The sequence below is a fragment of the Paramormyrops kingsleyae genome, chromosome 14 (genome assembly GCF_048594095.1).
Source record: "Paramormyrops kingsleyae isolate MSU_618 chromosome 14, PKINGS_0.4, whole genome shotgun sequence".
In the NCBI taxonomy this organism is placed as follows: Eukaryota; Metazoa; Chordata; class Actinopteri; order Osteoglossiformes; family Mormyridae; genus Paramormyrops; species Paramormyrops kingsleyae.
This window is the reverse complement of record NC_132810.1, coordinates 1356485-1382214: the sequence shown is the minus strand read 5'-3', so window position 1 is coordinate 1382214 and position 25730 is coordinate 1356485. Positions and strand designations below refer to the sequence as shown.

Genomic DNA, 25730 nt, shown 5'->3' with positions numbered 1-25730 from the left:
GCTTGCCATTCGGTATGCACTTTTTTATAATAACCATTTCGTGTAATATGATTGGGCATGTGTTTAATATATGTTTAGTTTTTAAGAAAACAATATTACTTAACGGAAATGTTCATGAGAATTTAGAAATAATATAAATTCACTAAGGATTTATGGTATTTTCTTTGCGATAAACCTGAATATGGCGGGATTTAATAATCTTTGGTTAACCATGGACCCATTAAATTATGATGAATCATTCTATGCGGATAATATAGGGATATTTCGTGCATGTTGTATGTCATTCTACAGTTAAAAATATATTTCTACGTCTAATTTCATCGTTCAGAAACTTCCAATTCGGCCATATTATAATGAAATTATTATTATATAATGGATTTCGTTTTGGTTACGTATTTTATACGCACCCTGAATGTATATATGTAACGTAAGTATGTGAAAAGAATTGTACTGCAAAGCCAAGCCACTCAGCAACATCGTTTCAGCAAAATAATTTATTTAACAGCAAAATAATTCATGAGATGCAGTGTAGACTTACACCTCCTATTGACAGACAACTCAAAGACAAAATAAGGACCTTTCACCTCACCTTACCACCACCCCTGAACAAGGTACTGTGTATACGTTGTTATAATTGAATTTGCATGTATAAAGTGACTTCTTGGCTTGTGATGACAGGGTAAGCAACTTAGGCCTACACTGGCGACTGTGAAACCAAATGAAGGGCTAGCCAGCTAATGCTAATTCAGTAAGTGCATTATCTTAATGGTGCCATAAGAAAACCCCATTTACCTCCTGACTCCCCCCGTAATCACTGTGTGCTATTAGTGCCTGTATTCAAATCACCAACCAATAACAACACTTTTCATTAGAATACAGTATGCTTACATTTTGCATTTGAATACACCCTTTCCCCCAAAAATACTGCTGCAAGTAAATTAAAAACGTTACACAGTGTAAACAATTTAAAGAAAATTTATTTAAATTGCCTATTTACAAAATATTTCACCTACATAAATGACAGTATTGTCTGAAAACAGAGTGTACACAGGTACACAGCTATTCCTTGAGGAGTAAAGTGTGTGCATGTTCTAATCTTATCTCAGCAGGGATCAGCTTGATAGGCCAAACTGTTTCTGAACAAACTGTGTCACAATTCCTACTATTGCAGACATTCAAAGAACAAATGTTATAGGAGGTAACCTTAAATAAAAATAAATGCACACACAAAAACAGTCGACGGACGCAAATCTGTAAACCTATTAATTTCTAACTATGGAAAAAGATTGGACATGAATTCAATTTCTCCTGCTACTTCCCCAAAATTAATTATGGACATTTTAAAAAAGCAAACCATAGCTATGTCTGAAGAGAGAATCCCTTTGCCCACTATCGTCATGCTGTATCCAAGTAAGAGCAGTTGTCTTTAGGCAGTGTGCAGCATTAAGACAAACACATTACAACGTACAAAATATACATACACCACAGCATTGACTTTACCCCTCATTGGTAAATGTACATACATACACACGTGAGCCAGTAGTTTTGTGACATGTAAATCTACTTGAGGGAAAGGTTTATAAAATACGTAGCTATCTGGAAGGTGCAAAGTCATAATGACTGGTTAGTTGATAAGAGTGAGCATGACCAACCCACCTGTTATTCATTAAAGGGAAAGGAGGGGTCATAAGTAAAACAAGTTTGATGAAATGTCACGGCAGTTGAGCAAGTTATGAATAGGATTATTAGATATGGAGCCAATTCCTGAGGGTTTTATATCTGATTAATTTGAACTTAAGTCCAATGTGAATTATACCATGCACAGTATGTTTTGCCTCTGCATTGTACACTATTTCAGTCCAAATTTGCATTTGTGTTATTCTCTTAAAAGTGGCACAGAGAATGACAATCAGCTGCATGCCCCTATTCTACCTGCAGATATCTGACAACACAGCATTTCACACCAGAGAACCTATGTTTGCACCAGCAGTTAATGCATGTAAAGCTCAAAACGATCAAGAGAAAAACATTTTCCCCTCAGGAACATAACATTTTTACACAGATGGACATTATAAATAAATATATTACTTTTACTTTACTTTCCCTAAGAAGCCCATAAGAAGTCAAACTTAAGAAAATAAGGAATCGCCTATTGAGACAGCAATGTTCTGTCTGTCCCACCTGAGACAGTTACATCACGTTCATTTGTTAGAAGGTATGGTGTAGATTTAAGAAAGTACATTTCAGGCTCTCATAGCTCATGTCTTTCCATTTGTTTTTCTGCGTTACTTAAGTTTTGTCTACCAGCAAGCAGAATTCAACTCACATCTAAAGCTTTCAGAATGGAACAGCTGCTGCAGAAAAGTAACTGGAGAAAGCTTATTTTTCTTCTGATAAAGTGGACACAGTATATGGAAAACCCACAAATTTCATGGATACACTGGAAAATTTTTACAGTACATCTCTGACATAAATACAGCGCCAATGTGCAGAACAAGAAAAGACAAGGAAATGGAGGAAAATAAAGAAGTTAGCAAACATGCTAATTATAAACAGTAGTACCTGAGAGGATGCAACACCATGAGACACAGCTAGAGGGCAGCAGATGCAGTGAACAAGAGGAGGTCTCATTCTAGTCTTCATTGTCAGAGTGGCACAGTTCATTAATTAAAAGCTTATTGGACCGAAAACCTGAAAATTGCAGTACACAGCTAAGGAGCTGATATCCACGTCTTAGCCAAAATTTAGTTTTAAAAGCAATTTTAAATACAGCACTTATTAGAAGAGGTAATGCACGTCTTACATGTGCTGAAAAGAATGACAGCGAATATACCAGCTAAAATAAGACGGATAGTGGACGTATGCCTGAGCTTTCAGCTTTTGCTGTTTACCTCCTAATGTCAGAGCTGACTGCATCCAGAGGACCATACTGCTCCCTTTTCACTGCCTCCTATATCTGCATGAAACTTCAGCCCCAAACATGGAGGCTACATCTCACTTCCCCATGACCAAACAGTGTTCAGTACAGCAATGACCCTCCCAAAAGAGGAACACGATAGAGCATAAGCAATCTCCTTGAAGACAATTTCAGATTAAAAGATTTTTTTTAAAATCAATGTGATTTCTTTCCCACTGCAGGACTTTTTAGTTGATCGTGAGCAGTAGTAGCACTAAATATGGAGCCCGACTCTTAAATCGTGGAGATGCCACTGCGTCCCCTTGTGGGACTGCAACTTCACTGCGATTTACTTAGGCTGTGTAATATATGACCATGTGCAGGGCCTGTTCAAGGCATAACGGACTATGTGGCTGCTGAGGGTAAATCACCCACCAGGGGGCGCTGCCATCCAATCAGCCTGTCAGAATGGGAGGGAAGATGGCAAATGACAACTAGGTTAATCAAATTTTGCTTAGGGCCCCAAATAGGGTTGGGCCGGCCCTGAGCACACGGTCCGCTATATTCCAGAAGACAAAGCACCAGACCCGAGTACCTGCAACTAAAGGGAATCGAACCTGTTCTAGATTGAATTTCATGCTTGATGAGCATCACTGAGACTTTAAGACTGGGACTCACCACAGCCCTGGAGCTAAAAGACCAGCTTTTGCCTTGGTGGATTTTACAGCTTATCAACCTCCAACTTTACATGGAGGGGAAAAAATAGCATCCAAATATACAGAAAATCCAGCAGAGCTGAGGGGGTAAGATGGAGATGGGAAAACAGGCCGAAAAGGATACATATTAAGACATAAAACACAGAGACATTGTGCCCCAACCTCCGGTCTTGCTGTGCCTTGCCCCGCAGAACACGGGGCACAATGCCCACCCCCTACAAGGGGCCGGGCGAGAGCCAGTGCCGGAGCTCGTCCAGGCCGCGTTGCACCTGACTGAAGTAGAAGTCCACGTCTCAGAAGTCTGTGCACACACTGCAATAAAAGGAATACGACTGCAAAGTCTCTCACCAACATCATTTCAGCAAAATGACCATTTAAGAGCAAAATAGTTCATGAGATGCAGTGTAGACTTACCCCTTCTATTGACAGACAACTCAAAGACAAAATAAAGACCTTTCACCTCACCTTACCACCACCCCTCAACAAGGTACTGTGTATACGTTGTTATAATTGAATTTGCATGTATAAAGTGACTTCTTGGCTTGTGATGACAGGGTAAGCAACTTAGGCCTACACTGGCGACTGTGAAAGCAAATGAAGGGCTAGCCAGCTAATGCTAATTCAGTAAGTGCATTATCTTAATGGTGCCATAAGAAAACCCCATTTACCTCCTGACTCCCCCCGTAATCACTGTGTGCTATTAGTGCCTGTATTCAAATCACCAACCAATAACAACACTTTTCATTAGAATACAGTATGCTTACATTTTGCATTTGCAATACACCCCTTCCCCCAAAAATACTGCTGCAAGAAAATTAAAAACGTTACACAGTGTAAACAATTTAAAGAAAATTTATTTAATTGCCTATTTACAAAATATTTCACCTACAAAAATGACAGTATTGTCTGAAAACAGAGTGTACACAGGTACACAGCTATTCCTTGAGGACTAAAGTGTGTGCATGTTCTAATCTTATCTCAGCAGGGATCAGCTTGATGGGCCAAACTGTTTCTGAACAAACTGTGTCACAATCCCTACTATTGCAGACATTCAAAGAACAAATGTTATAGGAGGTAACCTTAAATAAAAATAGATGCACACACAAACAGTCGACGGACGCAAATCTGTAAACCTATTAATTTCTAACTATGGAAAAAGATTGGACATGAATTCAATTTCTCCTGCTACTTCCCCAAAATTAATTATGGACATTTTAAAAAAGCAAACCATAGCTATGTCTGAAGAGAGAATCCCTTTGCCCACTATCGTCATGCTGTATCCAAGTAAGAGCAGTTGTCTTTAGGCAGTGTGCAGCATTAAGACAAACATGTAACAACTTGTTCAACACATTACAACGTACAAAATATACATACACCACAGAATTGACTTTACCCCTCATTGGTAAATGTACATATATACACACGTGAGCCAGTAGTTTTGTGACATGGGCATTTGGTCGCCTCTTGCTGTTTTAAATATTCTCGAGGGAAAGGTTTATAAAATATGTAGCTATCTGGAAGGTACAAAGTCATAATGACTGGTTAGTTGATAAGAGTGAGCATGACCAACCCACCTGTTATTCATTATAGGGAAAGGAGGGGTCATAAGTAAAACAAGTTTGATGAAATGTCACGGCAGTTGAGCAAGTTATGAATAGGATTATTAGATATGGAGCCAATTCCTGAGGGTTTTATATCTGATTAATTTGAACTTAAGTCCAATGTGAATTATACCATGCACAGTATGTTTTGCCTCTGCATTGTACACTACTTCCAGTCCAAATTTGCATTTGTGTTATTCTCTTAAAAGTGGCACAGAGAATGACAATCAGCTGCATGCCCCTATTCTACCTGCAGATATCTGACAACACAGCATTTCACACCAGAGAACCTATTTTTGCACCAGCAGTTAATGCATGTAAAGCTCAAATGACAAGAGACAAACATTTTCCCCTCAGGAACATAACATTTTTACACAGATGGACATTATAAATAAATATATTCATTTCACTTTACTTTCCCTAAGAAGCCCATAAGAAGTCAAACGTAAGAAAATAATAAAGAGGTGTTGCCCATTACTCCTGTAAAACGTATGAAAGGCATCACACTGAAACATCACAAACAGAAATGTTACACTTTCTGGGTTCTAAACATTAAAATCATGCGATTTGCACAACGTGAGCCCTTCAAACAAAGACAATTGTGGTTTAAATAAATAGTATTCAACATCATTCAATAAACTTTCATCATTTATTCATCGTGCATTCCACACATAATTTGAATAACGTACCAGACCTAAGTGTGCATATCTTCCATTAAAATATTAATAGACACACATGCTCTCACACACCAGCACACGATGATGCCATTTCCCAAAAATGTTAGTAAAGACTGAGAGAGATCCACCAATGCTATCCGAGATCCATTGGTGTTCAGATGAATCATCTTAAGCACTTGGATTAGAGGCCTATTGAGACAGCAATGTTCTGTCTGTCCCACCTGAGACAGTTACATCACGTTCATTTGTTAGAAGGTATGGTGTAGATTTAAGAAAGTACATTTCAGGCTCTCATAGCTCATGTCTTTCCATTTGTTTTTCTGCGTTACTTAAGTTTTGTCTACCAGCAAGCAGAATTCAACTCACATCTGAAGCTTTCAGAATGGAACAGCTTCTGCAGAAAAGTAACTGGAGAAGGCTTGTTTTTCTTCTGATAAAGTGGACACAGTATATGGAAAACCCACAAATTTCATGGATACACTGGAAAATTTTTACAGTACATCTCTGACATAAATACAGCGCCAATGTGCAGAACAAGACAAGGAAATGGAAGAAAAAAAAGAAGTTAGCAAACATGCTAATTATAAACAGTAGTACCTGAGAGGATGCAACACCATGAGACACAGCTAGAGGGCAGAAGATGCAGTGAACAAGAGGAGGTCTCATTCTAGTCTTCATTCTCAGAGTGGCACAGTTCATTAAAAGGTTATTGGACAGAAAAACAGAAAATTGCAGTACACAGCTAAGGACCTAATATCCACGTCTTAGCCAAAATTTAGTTTTAAAAGCAATTTTAAATACAGCACTTATTAGAAGGTTTTAAATGTGTCTTGAAAACACCCAGATGTGATCCTGAAAGGGGTTCAGTCTTGCCGATTTTAGAGTACAATTCAATCACCTGACTGATAACTGTAAATGCAGTTAGGGTGTCGCATTACTACCCAACAATTACATTGATAAAGTTTTGATTTAAGTTCAGCAAAAACTTACAAACCTCACAGACACAGAGTGGGCCTAAACATTAAGAGCCTTGACTTAAAAGCAAATCATTCACCTATTTGAACTCTCACAATAATATTTAGTGTCCATAGGGGAATTCATAATAAAATATATGTTAACCTACAAATCTGTTCATATATCTTTACAGGTCTTTAAAAAACTTTAAAAGACAAAAATCAGGATGAATTTAAACAATGTGATACATCACTGTACACTGAAATACACTGTAAAAATAAAAACAAAATTCGTGTGATACTGGCATGATTTATATGGTTAAACTGCACATGTAATATATCTATTAAGGCCAAAATGGGTCAAATAAAATTATATCACATGTCAAAGTAATACCAAAAAAGCTAAATGTATTTATTTATTTTCTTATTGAGTTTTACTGAAAATAAATACTTCGATTCAAAAATTATTATGCAAGAGTATCACCTGAGCCAGCCAGAAGACACAAAAAGTAGAAAGAATAAGGTGTAGCACGCATGCCCTGTAGCCGTTAGGGGATGGATTCATTCCTAGACGGTTCTGCCTGCAACATGCCCTGTAGGCGTTAGGGGATGCATTCATTCCTAGACGGTTCTGCCTGCAACATGCCCTGTAGGCGTTAGGGGATGCATTCATTCCTAGATGGTTCTGCCTGCAACATGCCCTGTAGCCGTTAGAGGATGGATTCATTCCTAGACAGTTCTGCCTGCAACATGCCATGTAGCCGTTAGGGGATGGATTCATTCCTAGACGGTTCTGCCTGCAACATGCCCCTGGCTTCCCTGCATCGTCACAAGGTCCAGCTGCTTATACTGATCTTCAGAGAGAGAGTTTCTGTTCCCCGAGTGAAATGTGCTGCACAGAATCGCTGCACTTACTGTGACGCAAGACACCATTGTGAACGGATTGAAAACTGAAGCAAAAACATTTAAATAACCCTAATTAAAAAGAAAAAATTAAGCCAGTCCACCGCGAGGTAATGCACGTCTTACGTGTGCTGAAAAGAATGACAGCGAATATACCAGCTAAAATAAGACGGAAAGTGGACGTATGCCTGAGCTTTCAGCTTTTGCTGTGTACCTCCTAATGTCAGAGCTGACTGCATCCAGAGGACCATACTGCTCCCTTTTCACTGCCTCCTATATTTGCATGAAACTTCAGCCCCAAACATGGAGGCTACATCTCACTTCCCCATGACCAAACAGTGTTCAGTACAGCAATGACCCTCCCAAAAGAGGAACACGATAGAGCATAAGCAATCTCCTTGAAGACAATTTCAGATTAAAAGATTTTTTTTAAAATCAATGTGATTTCTTTCCCATTGCAGGACTTTTTAGTTGATCGTGAGCAGTAGTAGCACTAAATATGGAGCCCGACTCTTAAATCGTGGAGATGCCACTGCGTCCCCTTGTGGGACTGCAACTTCACTGCGATTTACTTAGGCTGTGTAATATATGACCATGTGCAGGGCCTGTTCAAGGCATATGGACTAAGTGGCTGCTGAGGGTAAATCACCCACCAGGGGGCGCTGCCATCCAATCAGCCTGTCAGGATGGGAGGGAAGATGGCAAATGACAACTAGGTTAATCAAATTTTGCTTAGGGCCCCAAATAGGGTTAGGCCGGCCCTGAGCACACGGTCCGCTATATTCCAGCAGACAAAGCAACAAGCCAGACCCGAGTACCAGCAACTAAAGGGAATCGAACCTGTTCTAGACTGAATTTCATGCTTGATGAGCATCACTGAGACTTTAAGACTGGGACTCACCACAGCCCTGGAGCTAAAAGACCAGCTTTTGCCTTGGTGGATTTTACAGCTTATCAACCTCCAACTTTACATGGAGGGGAAAAAATAGCATCCAAATATACAGAAAATCCAGCAGAGCTGAGGGGTTAAGATGGAGATGGGAAAACAGGCCGAAAAGGAGACATATTAAGACATAAAACACAGAGACATTGTGCCCCAACCTCCGGTCTTGCTGTGCCTTGCCCCGCAGAACATGGGGCACAATGCCCACCCCCTACAAGGGGCCGGGCGAGAGCCAGTGCCGGAGCTCGTCCAGGCCGCGTTGCGCCTGACTGAAGTAGAAGTCCACGTTTCGGGAGAAGTCCGTGCACACGCTGGACTGGACGTCACCCAGGGCACAGTAGAGGGCCGTCCCACCCACGCTGACCACCACGGTGGCCAAGCAGAGGAGGAGGAGCAGCAGCCAGGAGCCCCCCCCCACCTCATCTGCATATTCACACAACAGCAACACAGGGTCATTATTTCAGGAAAGCTACACAGTCGGCTTATATCGGCTACGCAGCCTGATTCCTCATTCCCACAGGATAAATCCACTCACCCACCCATCCAAGGGCGGGACTGGTTTAAACACTGGGGGGGTTTGAGGTCTCCACCCATATACATTTACATTTATAGCATGTTGTATTAGCTGGTTTTGATTAAACCCCCCCCTCTAACCCACCCTGTACACCAATGCATCCATTTATCAGAGAGTACTTTCCAGATTTAATAAGTTTTAGATAAGATTTATTTATTTTATTTAAATGCTTACAAAGTGCTCTATAACGTGGGCAGTGGTGCCCTAATTATTAAGCATGGTTTGAATCCCCAACCAGCAAAATACCACTGAGGTACCCTGAGCTGCCCTCTGCCATGTCACGATGTGTCAATAACAGCACTTCATAATAAATTAAATCTACCCAATAAGTACCAGCAGTATTACTGATCACTGTCCCGGACCTACATAGGGTTAGGGCAGACATTTGATCATATCAAGGAAGATAATTAAATAACAAATAACAGAATTACCTTGGTCTGGTACCTCATCCAGCTCCCTGAATCGGACTTTACGCTTAGAGGTCTGCTTTGGAGGTGCAGGGGCGGAGCTAACTTCTGGGGAAGTTCTCCTCTTCAGTATGGAAACCAGACCTGAGGCAGGCATGATCTGCAGGTGAGGAGACGTGTGAGGGTCACAGAGGCACCAACTGCCCACAGAGCTTGGATACTACAGCATCTGCTCACTACCAAGCAAGTACTAACAGCATTTCTCTGTTATTATCAACCGCAAGCTAAACCTGATCGCTTCACAGTTTACTTCTGACTGCAAAAAACTGGAAAGTGCATTAACAACTTATCATCACTCGGGGGAGGTATTTCCAGAACATGATACCATGAGTCACTTAGAAGCTTCTGAAAATTTAAAGAGCTCTGCAGTTGCTTCCCTTCAGTTGTGTATACATTAATCACAACAAACCATCCCCCCCACCCCTCCCCCAAAAAACCCATTATGTGACTGAAATTATACTACCATTATTGCATTATTGCAAATGAAAGACTTTGGCAAAAGGATTTCTGTATACAAAATAATCAACTCAGGAATGCAGACCAGAGCAATAAAAATTATCTTAACTCAGAAAACACATTTATGTTTCCAATCAGCTCTATAATTGAAGAACAAACTGCAAAACAGACCGTGGTTTTAGTTGTAAATTGTTTCTAATTCAAAAGGTATACAATAAAAATATTTGCATGCTATTCTTATATGTAACTGAGTTTTCCCAGTTGGCTTCCGATGTTCCACAAAAAAAATTATAATAAACTTACATCCATAAGAGGTTTTTAGTCAGGAACATGACAGGGCTTTAAAGGAAGTGCAATTCCCATAAACGACAATGCTATTACTGTCTAAACATGCAATTTCTACACCACATGTAGCGTTATTGAAATTCCCAGTCTTTCTTTGTGGATTCATATATACTTATAGCATTGTGGCTTATAAGAATAACCCTGAAAATGACTTTAAAGGGGATGAGAACTAGACACCGGTTGACTATCTTTACAACAGTTGTTTAAATTATTTATGTGACACTTTGTTGGTTATATCAATAATCTTAACACATTTGGCTGTTAGAAACTTGTGTGGTCACGACACTGGATGACTGTCAAATGTGTTTTGTGATGGAGCAAGTCCAAGCTCACTTTATCATGAACGGAACATCAATGTCTTCTCACTAACTTTCTGAGGGACACCATATTGGACTTGGAAAAATGCACAGGAAACGGACTGTATTAGCTGCTGTTTGACTGGTGTGAGATGGCTGCTATTCATGATTTATTAATGAATGCTACACTCTTCTCACACAGGAAGAAAAGTGAGGACGTACTCACTGTCATGCTATCCCAGGCGATAAATCTCTAACATACCTGCGCAACTGGAAGGTATGGTCACAAACTAAGATCCACAAGACATATATTAATGTTTCACTCTGAAGTGTATGAATTGCTAAAAACCTACATTTTAGATAAGATGTCTTATGTTCTTATTTTTCCCATATCTGGTCTACATCTTCCAGCCAGAAACTTAAGCATCTGTACACCAAGGCTCAGGTGCTTGATCAGTGTATCACAGATGAAAAGCTGCCTGAAGCAGGAAACAAAATCGCAAACGGACTGAAAGAAGTGCCCCACCATCGTTGCCTGGAACACAGCCTCACCATAATACAGTCTTGTGTTTCTATGCTCGTCATTCTACACCAGTTCTAAGTGAATGAAAGCCTCGATTGTGTGGCAAATACACAGCAGACAGCTTAAGCTTTTGCATGTGGATTCAAAGGCCAACTAACCCTGTTTTTAAAAATGTTACTATGACGTCACAATCAGCACTCTGGTCAAACATCCTGAACTGTCTTAGAACCTATGAGTGGAATCACGTTCATAATACGAGTTCACGAGTGAGGACTTCTCTGATTGGACAGGCGGCAAATGCATCACCTTACACATGGTAAAGCAACTTAATCTCGGAAACAGATACTTCTCGGTGGTAATTAAAATGGCACCAAGATCACAAGTGGCGTATTATACAGCAAAACATACTTTACTGTAAATTTGCATGGATGAACAGTACTGTTACAGAACCTCAAACAGTAAAAACCCAGTGAACCACAGGGAAAGTCTGACGTTTGTTCACTGAAGACCCAACACACCTAGAAACAGGTAGAGAGAATAGCAGAGGTCTTCCTACCTCCTCCACTTGAATGCGTTTGGCCAAGTCATCCAGTGAGTCATGCGGTGCTTCTCCTGCCTCCTGCGCCTGTCCGTCCCCCGCTACATCCACCCCATAACCATTGTCCTCCAGCTCGTTGGACTCCTCCGACACCTCCACCTCCACGATCTCTGGCTTCTCCTCCCCACCCTCTGCCCCCTCACTGTCTGCCGGCTCCATGCTGGAGCCAGTCTCTTCCTTCTCCTCTCCCAGCCAGTTGGGTCCCGCTGAGCTCATCTCGCCAGCGTCTGCCCCTCCCTCGTCCTCGTCTCCAGCAGCTGCCACCTCCCCCGTCTCAGGGGCCCAGTCCTGCCTGGCTTCTGCCAGCCCCGAGGTCGTCCTTGTGTCATATCCCTCTGCCTGCTGGACAGACTCTGGGAGATCCGTTACGAGGTCCGTCTGGTTCTCCTCCTCCTCCTCCTCAGGATATAAGGAGCTGTCAGCCAGCAGACCTCCCAAGGTGGCCTCTAGTCTTGCGTTGTTTGGTGACTCCGCTATGGCGACCCCGTCTACACTCGCAGAATCATCCGGACAATGCCTGCCAGTCTTATCCGACGTGGGAATGGCTGGGGAATCAGCAGAGAGCAGCATCTCCTCCCGGTGGTCAAGCGTGGAAGTTGAACTGACTCCCTGCTGCAATCCAAGGCCTGTGCTGTCTGCAGCATGCTGTGTTACGGATGCATCCTCCATTCTAAGTACCCCGGTCCTCCCTGGTGACTCAGAGCTGCTGTCTGCGAAACAGAGACACATCATCACCAGAGTGATCTCTCTATCTTTATCCAAACCTGTTTTACGTGAATAGTTTCTGACCCAAATCCTCAGTCAAAATCAAAGGAGCGACTACTGCTCTATCCCTACCACTCCAAATTTCAGCTACTCAGTAAGTCAAGATCTTCCCCACCACCCTTAATCAGGCTGTAAAGGGACTACAGCTACTACCGACATGCTTAGAAAAGTGAAATGATATGTCCAGGGTTATCTATACATGACTTCAAGCAAGTAAACAGCATTGGGCAATTTCGCCCTAGGAACGAAGGCGATTTTGTTCTCTGGCATGAGAATTTGCTGACGTCCATCTTGACATGAAACACACCATCCAGGTGTAAGACTCAGTTATCTGAACTTTTCCATCAGCAGATTCACATGACAAAGTGAATCACAAAATTAGAAATTAATACAATAAACAGTCTCCTTATGATTATTGTTTATCTTATGATGACATAAATAATGTTAAAAGTTTTGGGCACCGATGCCAAAAACAGAAACATTAGATATAGACAGACTGAGTCAGAACCACATTAGAGGGTTAACTTAAAATAAGATTCCAATTAATAAATAAATAAATAAATAAAGAATAATTGATACTTTGATCCCTGTGGGGAAATTGTCTTTAAGCCTCCCCGAAGTTGCTCTCTGTAGGTAAGAGTAAAGTGGCTGTAAAGGGCAGCCACCTGTTGGGGCGCCCAGGGAGCTGGGGGTTAAGGGCCTTGCTCAAGGACCCACAGACGTGCCGAAGCAGGGTTCGAACCGGCGACCCTCCAATCACATGCACACAGACTTAGCCCACTGAGCCACGTGCTGCCCCCATGTGTGTTATGTGTGTCAGATCCCCAGTCCCCCAGCCCTCCCCATTGTACTTATCTCTATGTTTCATTCAGAGGCTATTCACACTTTGGAGGACAGTCACTAAGATTTCCCACAAGCCTCCCTGTCACCCAGTCTTCTGCTCTCTCACTGGCACAAATGGGACAGGGAGCCGTAACGGGCACGGATGGGATTAGAATCAAAAACGCCTGGCTTAGGAACACGGAGGTACTATCAAAAGAAAACAACCTACATAATAAAAAGGACAGAAGCTTTTAAAAAAAAAAAAAAGACGACTTTTGGATGGCAGTACTAGATCAAAGGAAAACGTAGAAAACTTAATGAACAAATATTAAGTATTTCAGCACAGGATGCGTGTACCTATCTTGTCGGTATAAAACATGTACGCCTGGTGTAGACTAAAGTTACCGGGCCGGTTACCACGGTGGCGGTCCTAGTATTAAAGTAGCTTCCTGACCCCCGGCTGCCTGACAGACAGAGGAAGACAGATCCAGGAGACAGGCTGCTGAACAGGCCGCACTGACAGATGGCCATCCAGACGGGGGGCTGGCGGGGGGAAGGTTTCACGCCTGGCTCGTGAAAGTGAAACCAGGCCGGACAACAGAGAGCCCCGCATCCATGATGGCCAGGTAACATACAACCCCCCCGGGTCCCCGTGGGCAGCTCTGCCCACAGACTGCACCGGACTCATCAATAACACATGTCGCCCCCCCGGCACGTGGGGCATGGCAATGCGAGCCAATTCCATGAGCGCTCCCTAAGATATAGGTCCTAAACACTTCACGGTGGAATTCGATGGCTGTCTAAGTCCCTCAGCCTCTCCATTTACAAAGCGCAAGATGAAAACTAAACCGAGAGACTGACAAATCAAAATGACCAAAGAAAGTAGATCATAAGTCCAGCCCTGTTCCCTGCAAAGCGACATCACGGAACGGCCCAGGAACCGAAAGAGATCACGGGACGGCCCAGGAACCGAAAGAGATCACGGGACGGCCCAGGAACCGAAAGAGATCACGGGACGGCCCAGGAACCGAAAGAGATCACGGGACGGCCCAGGAACCGAAAGAGATCACGGGACGGCCCAGGAACCGAAAGAGATCACGGGACGGCCCAGGAACCGAAAGAGATCACGGGACGGCCCAGGAACCGAAAGAGATCACGGGACGGCCCAGGAACCGAAAGAGATCACGGGACGGCCCAGGAACCGAAAGAGATCACGGGACGGCCCAGGAACCGAATGAGATCACGGGACGGCCCAGGAACCGAATGAGATCACGGGACGGCCCAGGAACCGAAAGAGATCACGGGACAGCCCAGGAACCGAGTTTCGTGGAGGGGGAGGTGATTCTGTTCACGTGCAAAACATGCCCAGCAGCAACAGCAGCAAAAAATTGACACGAGTTTCTTGAAGGCAACTCGCTACCCAATAAAACAGGTGCTTTACCATGATTCAGGCCAAAAACAAAAGTCTGCTGCAAAAATCCCTCTGCTTTAAAAGCAAATCAACTACTTTACACACAACTTTCTAAAATCCTTCATCTCTTCTTCTAAACAAAATATGCACAAAAGACGGGACGTGATGAGATGACCATAAACTAGACTCGTAACATCAGCAACTGGGGAACGGCATCACGATGTTCACGATGTTCACTACTGACGTGTCACGCAGAGACACATTCAATAAGTCGCCCAAAACCTCGAGACGTTCTGGAAGGATTGCGAAAGCGAGACGGCCCAGGCTGGTCTCCACTCACCTGTGCAGCATGAAAGTGGCACCGTGTTCAGCTTCCTCTCCACAGTTGGCTTCCTGGAGATCAGGCTGTCCCGTAGAGCTTTGTCCACAGTTATGCTCTGAGGAGACATGAACGAGCGGCCATATGTTTAGGATGTGCCAGCGTCACCCTCACCCTCACACGCAGGTGCGTTCCGACACCCATCCATCTGTAGTGCACCGGGTCCCCAGATGGTAGACGGGGGCCAGACCTGGCTCTTCTCATACCTTCTTGTCTCGGAGCGTAGATCTGCGCAAGAAGGGGAAAATCAAACAAGAGAAGCAGAAAGATGTTAATTGCAACGGCAGCAGGAGCCTGCCAGGTTCCTGGTTCGCTCTGCTCGAGCGGCACATGCGAAGAGACATACTGCGAAGGTCGGCTCGCTCGCTGGGAGTCTAATATTAGCGCGGCACATTTCCCATGCTGAAACTCTAGTGCTGGTCTCAAGTTGCCCAGAGCCCAGCAACAGAGCCATATGCTTAAACCATCACGGGTCCCTGACGCGATCGCCACACTGGCCAGCAGGACGTCAACCCCAAACGGGGCAAGGGACCGGGAGAACTCCAGCGTGTCTGCATGTAGGTCTGTCGCAGCCGAGTAGCAGGGATGCGTGACTAAGGGACCGCCCTCAAAAAGCAGGTGAGAGCAACTGTCGCTTCTGAGTTTCCAGGACAAATGCCTAAGGGGTTTGGAAGAGTTTAAGATTTTACAAGCTAGGATTTCAACTGTGTGCCTACTGGCCAAATTGCTGTAATGAATACACTGCAATCATGGAACACGTAATCATGGCCAGGATGATGGAAAAAGTCATCTTAGCCAGAAGAAAGACTGCTTTAATCCTAGATTTCTAAATGCTGAACTGAAATTGCATAATCACAACTGTATAAAGGGACAAAACTTTAAATTCTCGAACATGCATTTATCGTTTTTAATGTTTTATTTACATCGTCCGTCCGTCCGTCCATCCATCCATCCATCATCAGCTTATCCAGAATATCACCTTGGACAGATGCCAGGATTCACTTACAGGACACACACACACACACACACACACACACACACACACACACACACACACACACAAACAATAAGCATTTTAGTAAATTTTGGGACTACAGTAAGAAACAGAGGTACCTGGAAGAAGGCCGCATGAACAAGGGGGGAGATGCAAACTGACACACAGCACTGTATTTACAGGAGTGCACCTCAAGCGGTAACATTTTACATGACGGGGCACAAACACTTAGTAATAATTCAGGTACTAATGATTTCTTCATGATTTGTACTTCAGAAACAAATATAGTCTAGTTGAGATAAAAGATGCATCACAATTAATTAATGATGAACAAACACGAGATCAGTATTTCACTAGTGTTATTCATTACTTGTTCCTTCAGAAAGTTCCTTCAGTAGTTCCTTCAAGAGTCCAGACAAGTTAAAATTAACAGATACAGTAACAAATATAGTAACTGCTTGGGATAAAACAGGCATCACGATTCATTAATGATGAATTAATATGAGAACTATGTTACCAATACCTAGTTTTTGGTTAATTAATACATCAGTAATAACATAATACTATATTATTTGTGCCCCATGAAGTAAAGTGTTACCTCATAAACTTTAGAGTCTTGGATGCTAAACATCTGTATTGCTGTAAATTGCTGGGTGCATCACTGAGGATACAAATGAACTCGACTAGGAATTCGTCCACTAGTCTGACACCATTCCATGTCCACTGAATGCTCTCAATGCTGCACCTTCGGCTCACTGAATAGTTGTCTTATTAAATTCTTGCTTTATTTGTAAGAGAAGGCGTAGCTGCTGCTCCAGTGCCGCTTAAACTCATACCTGGGCATTCAGTGGGAGCTCAGCCTGGCTGCACTCATGCCCAGGCGACTCCACCACAGCATGTATGTTTGCAATGTGCTATTTGCCTCACTTGAAAACACTTTGAACAAGAGCATCTGTTGAATGAAATGCATGTAATTGTGAATGGCAGTGCAGCCTTGGCACTGTAAATGTGAATGGCAGTGCAGCCTTGGCACTGTAAATGTGAATGGCAGTGCAGCCTTGGCACTGTAAATGTGAATGGCAGTGCAGCCTTGGCACTGTAAATGTGAATGGCAGTGCAGCCTTGGCACTGTAAATGTGAATGGCAGTGCAGCCTTGGCACTGGGCTGATGCACGCCCAAGTCGCACGGTCGACCAGCCCGGGACCTCCCCTCACCGCTGGTGTGTCCTGCAGATCCTCGTCAGCATCTCCATGTGAGTCGCGTCCAGCTCGTCACCCAGGGCCCCTGCAGAGCTGGTCCTGGCTTGGCTGCCCCCCCTCTGGCGAGACTCTGAAACACACAGGTAGATGAGGGTGGACACTGCATTTATTTACATTTTATTAATTCAGCAGACGTTTCTATTTAAAACCTCCTTGTGCTATTAAAAAGAAAAAAAAAAAACCTAGAATAGTTGGGGGTTAAGGGCTGTGTTCAAGGACCCAGTGGTGAATCTCTCCGCCGAGTTTGGGGTTTGCACTGTCGACCTTCTGATCACAAGCACAGCAGCTAACGCACTGTGCCACATACCAAACACAGCCGCAGCTGGCACTGCACAGGCTGAGTTTATGCTGGCAAAGGCTGAGCGTGCAGCAGCTCCAAGGAGCAACATCACTAATACAAGGAGACTGATGTAATCTGTGATCAAAAGTGGAACACAGACAGCTGAGGGGTCACTGGCACATGCAGTGCCGTGCAAAAGTCTTAGGCAGCAAAAGAAAATCGTGTTTATATGCCCGTCACGTTAGTGTTAGACTCTGATACTATGTCTCCCGAAGTGTACTAGCTTAGCCATTTGAAACTCTCCTAAAGTCACCCTAGTATTTGCAGCAATTAACCAATATATCTATGCTTTTGTTTTGTTTGTTCTATATGGAATATTGTTTGTCATATGATGCTAAATTGTTTATATATTCCAATTTCATGATTAAAAAGGCCAAAAAGGTGAACTGCCGGACCATAAGAAAATAATTTACTTTCATTTATTTTTTTACTTTAAGAGCCACTACAGGTCTGCTTTAAGTCGCAACATCAATTAGCATTAATAATGCTCAAGACAACAGGAATGTAACATTTTTGATTTAACCATTAATTTGACAGAGATGCAAACTAATTAGCTATTTGCTTTTACAAATACTTCTATTATTACTATTCTTAATGCCGCAATTAGTACTATTACTTTTTGCTTATTTGGGCTCAACAGCTAGTCCCATTTCCCATTTTGATGCGGTTCTGAGTTCTGAGAGCAGCTTTTCAGTGGGGCCGTGCTGGAGCTGTTTTTTCTGGTCCAGGGCCAGTTTTTTGCAGTGGAAAATCCTGGCACCGCACTGGCACTAGTCATTAAAGATAAAAGCAACTTTTTGGAGAGGGAAAAAAAAATTTTTTTTGTTATTGTTCATTTGCATGTATTCCAATGTTAAATTGCACTTTTCCCCTGAAAAACAGCTTTAAACATTTTTTTGACTGCCTAAGACTTCTGCATAGTAGCGGGGATCGTGTGGGAGGCAAAGGAGAGAGACACTTACAGGGCTCCAGACAGAACAAAAAAATTTGGGAGCCCAAAATATTTAGGAGCCAAATGCTTTTTTTGGGAGCCATAATCTCTACCGCATGCCAAATGTGAAATAAACAACTAATATTTACTTGTATTTCTTTGGTCTACCTCACACTGCCTTTCCTTTCTCCTATCTGGGCTATTTCACTTGCCGACTAGTGTCCTCTGCAAGGTCTTATAAAAAATAACAAATGACACATAAATTTGAACAGTGCAAATGTTTACTAATAAGCAATACTCTGACATTGTTGTGTTTCTTACTCTCACCATGCTTTTTCATAGTTTCCTTTTTAAAATGGCTCGTACCACAAATGAATTCTGTTTTACCAGCAATTTCTTGTCCGGCTTGCGCACAAAAGCTGCAATACGTCTTTCCCTTGTCATACCGTAACCAAACGAACTCCAGTAACCAAGCCGCTTTAAACTGTGTTCCAGGCGTCGGAGCTGCGGGCGCAGAAGACTTTGCTAACGGGACGGAGTTGTCATCCTTTAATAACTGTACATTTCCGGACGCCGGTGGCTGTACCTCAGATAACCCACTGACTGAATTATCTTCGGTTCGTTCAGAAGTAGACAAGGCAGGATTTGGACTAGTGGGCACTGAGAAAAAGTCAGAAATTTTTCGTTTGGCCATTTCGCGTGTTACATGGAAACTTAGAACATTTGGCGTGTTACGTGGAAAGTTTGGACGGAATTAGAGGAGTAGTCGTGGCCCGATTCTCTTCTATTTCGGATCCCTTATCGCAGCAGTTAGCGAGATGACATTTGAAGCAGAGTGGGCGTGTCAGATGATGCCTCCCTTAGGTTTGGTTTTAATCACGTGATAGTGTTATAGGAAAGGTAGACGCGGGCTGAGAGTGTCCGCACAAAATTAAAAGCCGTTTCTGCTGCTTTAATTTTAAAACTTTTCTTAGATTGAGAGGGAGAGTCGCCACCGGCGACTAGAATGAAAAAACTAGTCGCAAAATAGAAAATCAAGTCGCATTGGCGACCATTTTAGTCGCCATCTGGAGCCCTGACTTATAAAACAAGTAAAAATGTACAAGAATTCATTGACAAGACAAAACCATCCCTGTGAATGAGCTTCACTGAGTCAATAAGAGAAGGCAAACAAAGATTGTAATGAGACCCAATTTAAACTAAATGCCATGATGAGACGACAGCAACGAAAAGCAGAACAAAAAAGAAGAAATGAGTGATACCCCAGTGTTCCTGTAGCCGGGCGAGGTTGGAGAGCAGCCGCTGGTGGTAGTCTCTCTCCAACTGGAGAAACTGGACTGCCCATTCATCTGAGGCAGCCTGATTAAGGTGTAACGACTGGAAGTGACCTGGAGAAAAACCCATTACATTGTACTCTAAAAGAAGAAAGCAGAACAAATGAAAATGTAAATGTAACCCTCTCCGTGGCAGGAGACCAATTAAAACCCGTTCTAAATCTTCCTTAAGTCCGCAGGAGTAAATGCCAAAATTCAGTGAACGATTGCAATTTGGCCAAAAAACAATTTGGGCAAGCTGAGGAATTCCTCTGAAACATCAAAAAATTGAGAAAAGGGTGATTCCAGTTAATCAGCCATTGTTTCAGTTCTCCCATTATTGCGATGAGTATAAAATGTTTGATTGCTACACAAAAACAAACGAAGGTCAACCTCAAAAAAAGCAGCACTGTGGGATCAATCTTCAATGTTTCCATACAAAATCGTTATTCCTGAGCAAGCTTATACTCTGAATGAATGTATGCTTACACCTATAAATTACATTTTTGACCGGTTTAATATACAGGGTTAAAGACAATTACATATATTTTTATTTCAGATGCACCCACCAGTTGATTCATGCACACACAAGCATAATAAGCACAATGAAAATTTACTGAAATGGTCCCAATGTGACTGAGGGCAGCCAGCTCACTCAAATCCTGCTTCTTTACTAACCAGAATTTCAGAGGCTCTTTGTTGTTTAACCTGCTGGTTTTTAAAAATAACAATTCAGTTCCTAAGGCAAGGCCTTTTAAAATACAGAAACGTTACCCGACACTTGTGTGTTTATAGATTTCTGCCTGTGCTTTTAGAGATGCATGACTCCAGCAATCACCTTATCGCTGCTGAGGTCCCGATCTGGTCTCTCTTTAAAGCAGAAGGTTGCCGTCAATCACTTTTATTATGAGTTATTGCAAGACATTAAAGAATACGCATATTCCTCCTCAGCTCTTGTTTTACTACTGTCCATTAACAGGATAAACATGTCTTATGCTGCAAAAAGGCGACTGAAGTATGACAGAAGTATTGATATAAAAGAAAGAAATTAATAAAAACATAAGAAGTACCAAAGAGAGTGAGTAGATTTCAAAAGAATGATAAGGATACAGTTTTCCTCAAGGAAGAAATCCTCTGCTATCTGGGGGGGGGGGGGGTGGAGAGTTAAAAATCAGAATAACATGACATTTGCTGGGTTTTTCATTATTAAAATTTTTTTTTGCCACAATAATTATGCAGAAAGTCAAACTTGGCCCTCCAGCTTTGAAGGTTGAGCTGAGATAAATGTGAATATTTCAGTAACATGTTCACACTGCTGAAACGGGCAAAGGCAACCCCCCCCCCCCCCCCCCCCCATTGATTTCAATACCATTATTTTGCCCTGACTAAGGGATGAAAGGGTGACAATTAAGATTAAGTTATGGGTGCTTTTCTCTGACCAGATCATTAGTCACCAGACCCTCTGATGCCCCCCACCCCCCATCTCTCTCTACCTATCACGTTGCCAGCTTTGGGTATGCCCTAGGTTGCCATCTGTGTCAAATATTACAAAATATATAGTAACAACCAAAGGCCGAACTAGACCCTATTGCTATTTTTTTCCCTTTAACCTAGAACCTTTCCGTCTAGGTGCTGAAGTGCAGCATGACTCAACAGGTCTTTAATCAGAGCCAAATCTCCTGACCACCCCGAACATGAGACTCGCCACAGCAGAGTGTGACAGTGGGAAACATGATCGGTGGCTGATCCATGCGGGGACAGAATACGGAGGTGGCTTAAGTGTTTGGCTGCGTGGGTGTGCATGTGTGAGACGGGGGGGGGGGGGGGGGGGGGGTGGGGGGAGAGAAAGACAGCGAGAGAGAGAGAGAGAGCAAGGGAGGGAGAGAGAGCAAAGGAGAGAGAGAGAGAGAGAGGGAGAGAGAACGGGGGAGAGAGAGTGTATGTGTGTCAGGGTTAGATTTAATTGCTTCTAGCCTTTTCTTCAAAGATGATCAGTCTCAAACTCAAATGAATGATCCAAGCGCACAAAGGCCAGCGATTCATGGTCTGGGAGTTTTGGGTGTATAAAACCAGTTAGATGTGACTTCCCTGGCAACCTATAAGGAGTTTATGTTGTTGCTTGGTGACCTCAGGACAAAAACACGTTTCACCGATATAAACATCGCCACGTATGCGCTATGGATTTTTGCAAAACAACCAGCTACTTACATTGTACAAACCAGCACTCAAATTTGCAGAACAACACATTCCTTAGTATTTACATTTTTTTTTTTTTTTTATAAAGCATTTTTCCTTTTCTTTTTGTATCGTGTTTCACTCAGGCACAGAAAGGAAATGAAATCCATTTCAACTAGTTTCAAATCCCTGATTACAGGTTTTAAGACTTTAAGTATACAGCATTCGGCAAAAGTAATGAAATTTGTAACGTAAAACAAATAACACATTTATCCTCTAGGCTCCCTATATACATGTACAGATATATTGATCCTCAATTTAAGTTAATCTGAGACAGACGATCCTTACAAGACATTAAGCATGAAATAGCACAAACTGACATCCACACTGAGGTCTAGGATTGTTATGTGGAGAATCCTGTTTCTTATCGGACGTATCCATCTTTATCCCCGCAGTATCTATCCATTTGGTACTATGCTTTGGGCAATGTGAAGATGCAAGAGGCTTCTAACATACAGTGCCAGTCAAAAGTCTGGACACACCTGCTTTTTCTCCATTTGTCTCTATTTTAGATGTGTTTTTCACCTTATAGTCTGGGCACAAGTTGTCTACCTTGCTCTTACTCTTCAATCCGATTCATCCCAAAGCAGCTCGATAGGGTTTAGTAAATGGCCCCAGTTTTCTTGGTATTACAAACAGAGAGAGGTATGGGTCACACCTGGTGCAGGCACTGTGGAAGCAGGGTGTAATCCGAATGCTCCGTCAGGTTCTGCAGAAAGGCCACCGGGGAGGGGCTAGGCCCGGGTACGAGTGGTTCACCGCCATGGCTGCCGTCAGAGGTCTGGTCAAGGCAGCTGGACACACTGCCAACTGGACCCACAGGGGGGCACCTCTCTGAAGATGAGAGGTCAAAGGTTACCAAGGGAAACGTACAAAACACATTACAGAGGGCACGGCTAAATAAACACTAGAATCGATTTCTGAAACTTAATTAATGCCCTGGGGGGGATTCTGTCTCAGACGCAGGGTGGTAAACAGAGCGGAACAAACAACAGCCTCATCTATCCCCAGAAGCTGCGGTTGCCTCACAACCTGACCACACCTGAGAAGAGAGAGACCTGATCCCCTGTCCAATCACGACTGCCTAGACAACCTAGAAGTTCAATGAGCAACGTCAGGCAGGTAAACACTCCCTGGAGGCCCCTCCCTCCCCCAAGCTCACCCCACCCCACCCCGGGGACAGTGGCCAGCCAGTCAGCCCAAGCTTAAGAAGCCTCAATTCTCCACTGAGGCTGCTGGATCAACCACAGATCTGATTAGGCTGCAAATTAGGAGACATAAATGCACATTGCCTGCGATCGACCTCCAAGAAAGACCAAGAACACTGTAGTGCAGCTCAGCCAAAAAACTCAATGTTTAATCTTGTATTCTATTTATTTAACAGATGCTTTTACCCAAAGTGGCATACAATAGAGAAGATTGGGTCAAACAGCTCAGGGGCCCAATGGCGAAATTACTCTGCTGATCCTGGGATTCGAACAGGCAACCTTGCGATCACGCGTATAACATCCTAACCCATTAGGCTACATGCCACTCCCATTTGCACACTGACATTACCTGATAAAGTGGAGATGTTAGTTTAAAATAATGTGCTGAGCATTTAGCCCAAAGACAAAGACGTTTACCATACTGCCATTTATATTTCATGGACCAGGAAGTCGTTACCCATTCTAATCAGTGCACACAGTCGTCGCTTGTTGACATTAGCTGTCCAGTTAAGTTCACTCTCCTGCTTTGCTGTTCACTCTGCTATGGAGCACCAGAGCAGACGTACATGGTAAAATGAGTCCGAAAATGAGCAACAGCAATACAAATTCTGCAGAATAAAACACCAAACTGACATTCTACAGCAAAAGTGCCCCCTGTTGTAAATCTAAATGCTTGATTCTCAACTAAACCAATTAAGCAGTAGCAGAAGGTACAGAATTTCAATGACCAGCAAAAACAAACAAACAAACAAACAAAAATCAGTCTAGGAACATATGTCACATTCCAAAGTGTCCAACTGATTTTATTCCAGGGAAAAAACACAGCCAACAAAGAACCTATCGCTATGGGCAAAGGATGTGGGCACCATATTTAATAATAATAAAAAAAAAACTCCTAACAGCACAACAAATTTGATACTACAAAATATACCATACAAAATTATAATACTCACTGGTACTCATATGTTAAGATAAATAACATGACCTAGTAATCTTAAAGTGGCATGAAAGAAATCTGCTCATTTTCAAGGGCAAATGCCCTTTTAATAAGAAAACTTTTAAATTTTAAGTAATTGAATGGATCCAATATGGACATGCTCTAACAAGAATTACTTTCATAAACACCCTGGCAGAACATAGCAGCTCCTCTACAGGTTTCAGGTATAATGTTGATATAGAGATTAAAAAGCAATATGGAACTTTGCTAGGACTACATTTGGAAAAATTGCACTTAAATTTGAAATAAATTCCTTATCCAAAACAGTTCAGCCCAGAACATTTTAGACTTCAGTGCTTCCAAACTCGGTTCTCACGTTTGTGCTCCCTATCAGACATATTTTTGCTCCCTCACAGCTGACATCTATTTTCAGTTCTACAAAAATATATACTGTTGGCTGTTAAACTGTATTTTATTTATCATTTCATCTCCCAGAGCATATAAAAATTTTAATAAAACCATAATAATTGTATGATTAATGATGTCTGCACAAGCCAAGCTGTCCTCCTGAGGTTACAATATACGTTATCACACATTACTCCGTATAACATTTAGGGTGAAGCTTCATTTGCATGCAAGAAATAGACGTATTTTGCTAGTTTGACTATGCTGGATAACAGCTGGCGATGATGCCACACCGATTTAAAATCGCCAGTGATGTTTTGTTAGAAGTCTTCTACAGAATATTAAATGTGTCATACTGTACCAGTACTGGCAGTTTGGGTAGTGAGCCATGTGCTGTGTTTTGGTGAGTCTGGCGTTCCTGCCCGCGGCGTTCCTGCCCGGGACTCGCCATAGCTGTCCACCAGCCTGTCAGCCTGCCAGTCTTCTTCCTCGTTGTTATTCTCAGAGTCTTGCTGAGACGGCGTCCGGCCCGTCTGCAGGCTGCCGTCCATCTCGTCCTGCCCGTTCTCCGTTAGCCTGTTCTGATTTTCGTCGGAGAGGGACGACGTGGGGCAGGGGCCGCGGTCCAGGTTGTTCTGGAGATCCATGATGCCCCCCCATCCTTGCCTCACTCCCCTGGTGCTGTCTGGGTGCTCCTCCTCCATGAGGGAGCCCAGCTGGTGACCATCAACCTACCAGTACACCTGAAAGAAAGACACAGACACACTGACACATGAAATACG

The 25730-nt window shown here is 42.9% G+C and overlaps 1 protein-coding gene and 2 long non-coding RNA genes across 8 annotated transcripts in view; 2 read left to right on the top strand and 1 right to left on the bottom strand.

The window, feature by feature from the left end:
- Positions 1-479: 479 nt before the first annotated feature.
- cnsta (consortin, connexin sorting protein a) overlaps positions 480-25730 on the bottom strand; it is a 31583-nt gene continuing 6332 nt past the window's right edge. For 2 of the 3 annotated variants that reach the window (XM_072699029.1, XM_072699030.1), the window contains exons 2-11: positions 25310-25691; positions 23057-23232; positions 21274-21304; positions 20113-20199; positions 17535-17649; positions 15532-15553; positions 15287-15383; positions 11907-12658; positions 9695-9830; positions 4449-9112 (exon numbers count right to left, since the gene is read on the bottom strand). In XM_072699029.1, coding sequence (XP_072555130.1) covers positions 8901-9112; positions 9695-9830; positions 11907-12658; positions 15287-15383; positions 15532-15553; positions 17535-17649; positions 20113-20199; positions 21274-21304; positions 23057-23232; positions 25310-25652 — 1971 coding nt within the window. In that variant the 5' untranslated portion in view covers positions 25653-25691 and the 3' untranslated portion in view covers positions 4449-8900. Of the gene's footprint in view, positions 3925-4448; positions 9113-9694; positions 9831-11906; positions 12659-15286; positions 15384-15531; positions 15554-17534; positions 17650-20112; positions 20200-21273; positions 21305-23056; positions 23233-25309; positions 25692-25730 lie in introns of those variants that run through there. The other variant, XM_072699031.1, reaches the window with a different exon arrangement.
- LOC140578391 (uncharacterized) lies at positions 9791-11913 on the top strand. Its single transcript, XR_011982533.1, has 3 exons — positions 9791-9913; positions 11030-11104; positions 11239-11913. It is a non-coding gene; the product is annotated as an uncharacterized lncRNA (long non-coding RNA).
- Positions 15375-25070, top strand: LOC111857671 (uncharacterized). Of its 4 annotated transcripts, none has more exons than XR_011982529.1 (4): positions 15375-15943; positions 17553-17641; positions 23410-23520; positions 23783-25070. It is a non-coding gene; the product is annotated as an uncharacterized lncRNA (long non-coding RNA). The 4 variants fall into 4 exon arrangements; XR_011982530.1 differs by having other exon boundaries at positions 23359-23520; XR_011982531.1 differs by having other exon boundaries at positions 17553-17662.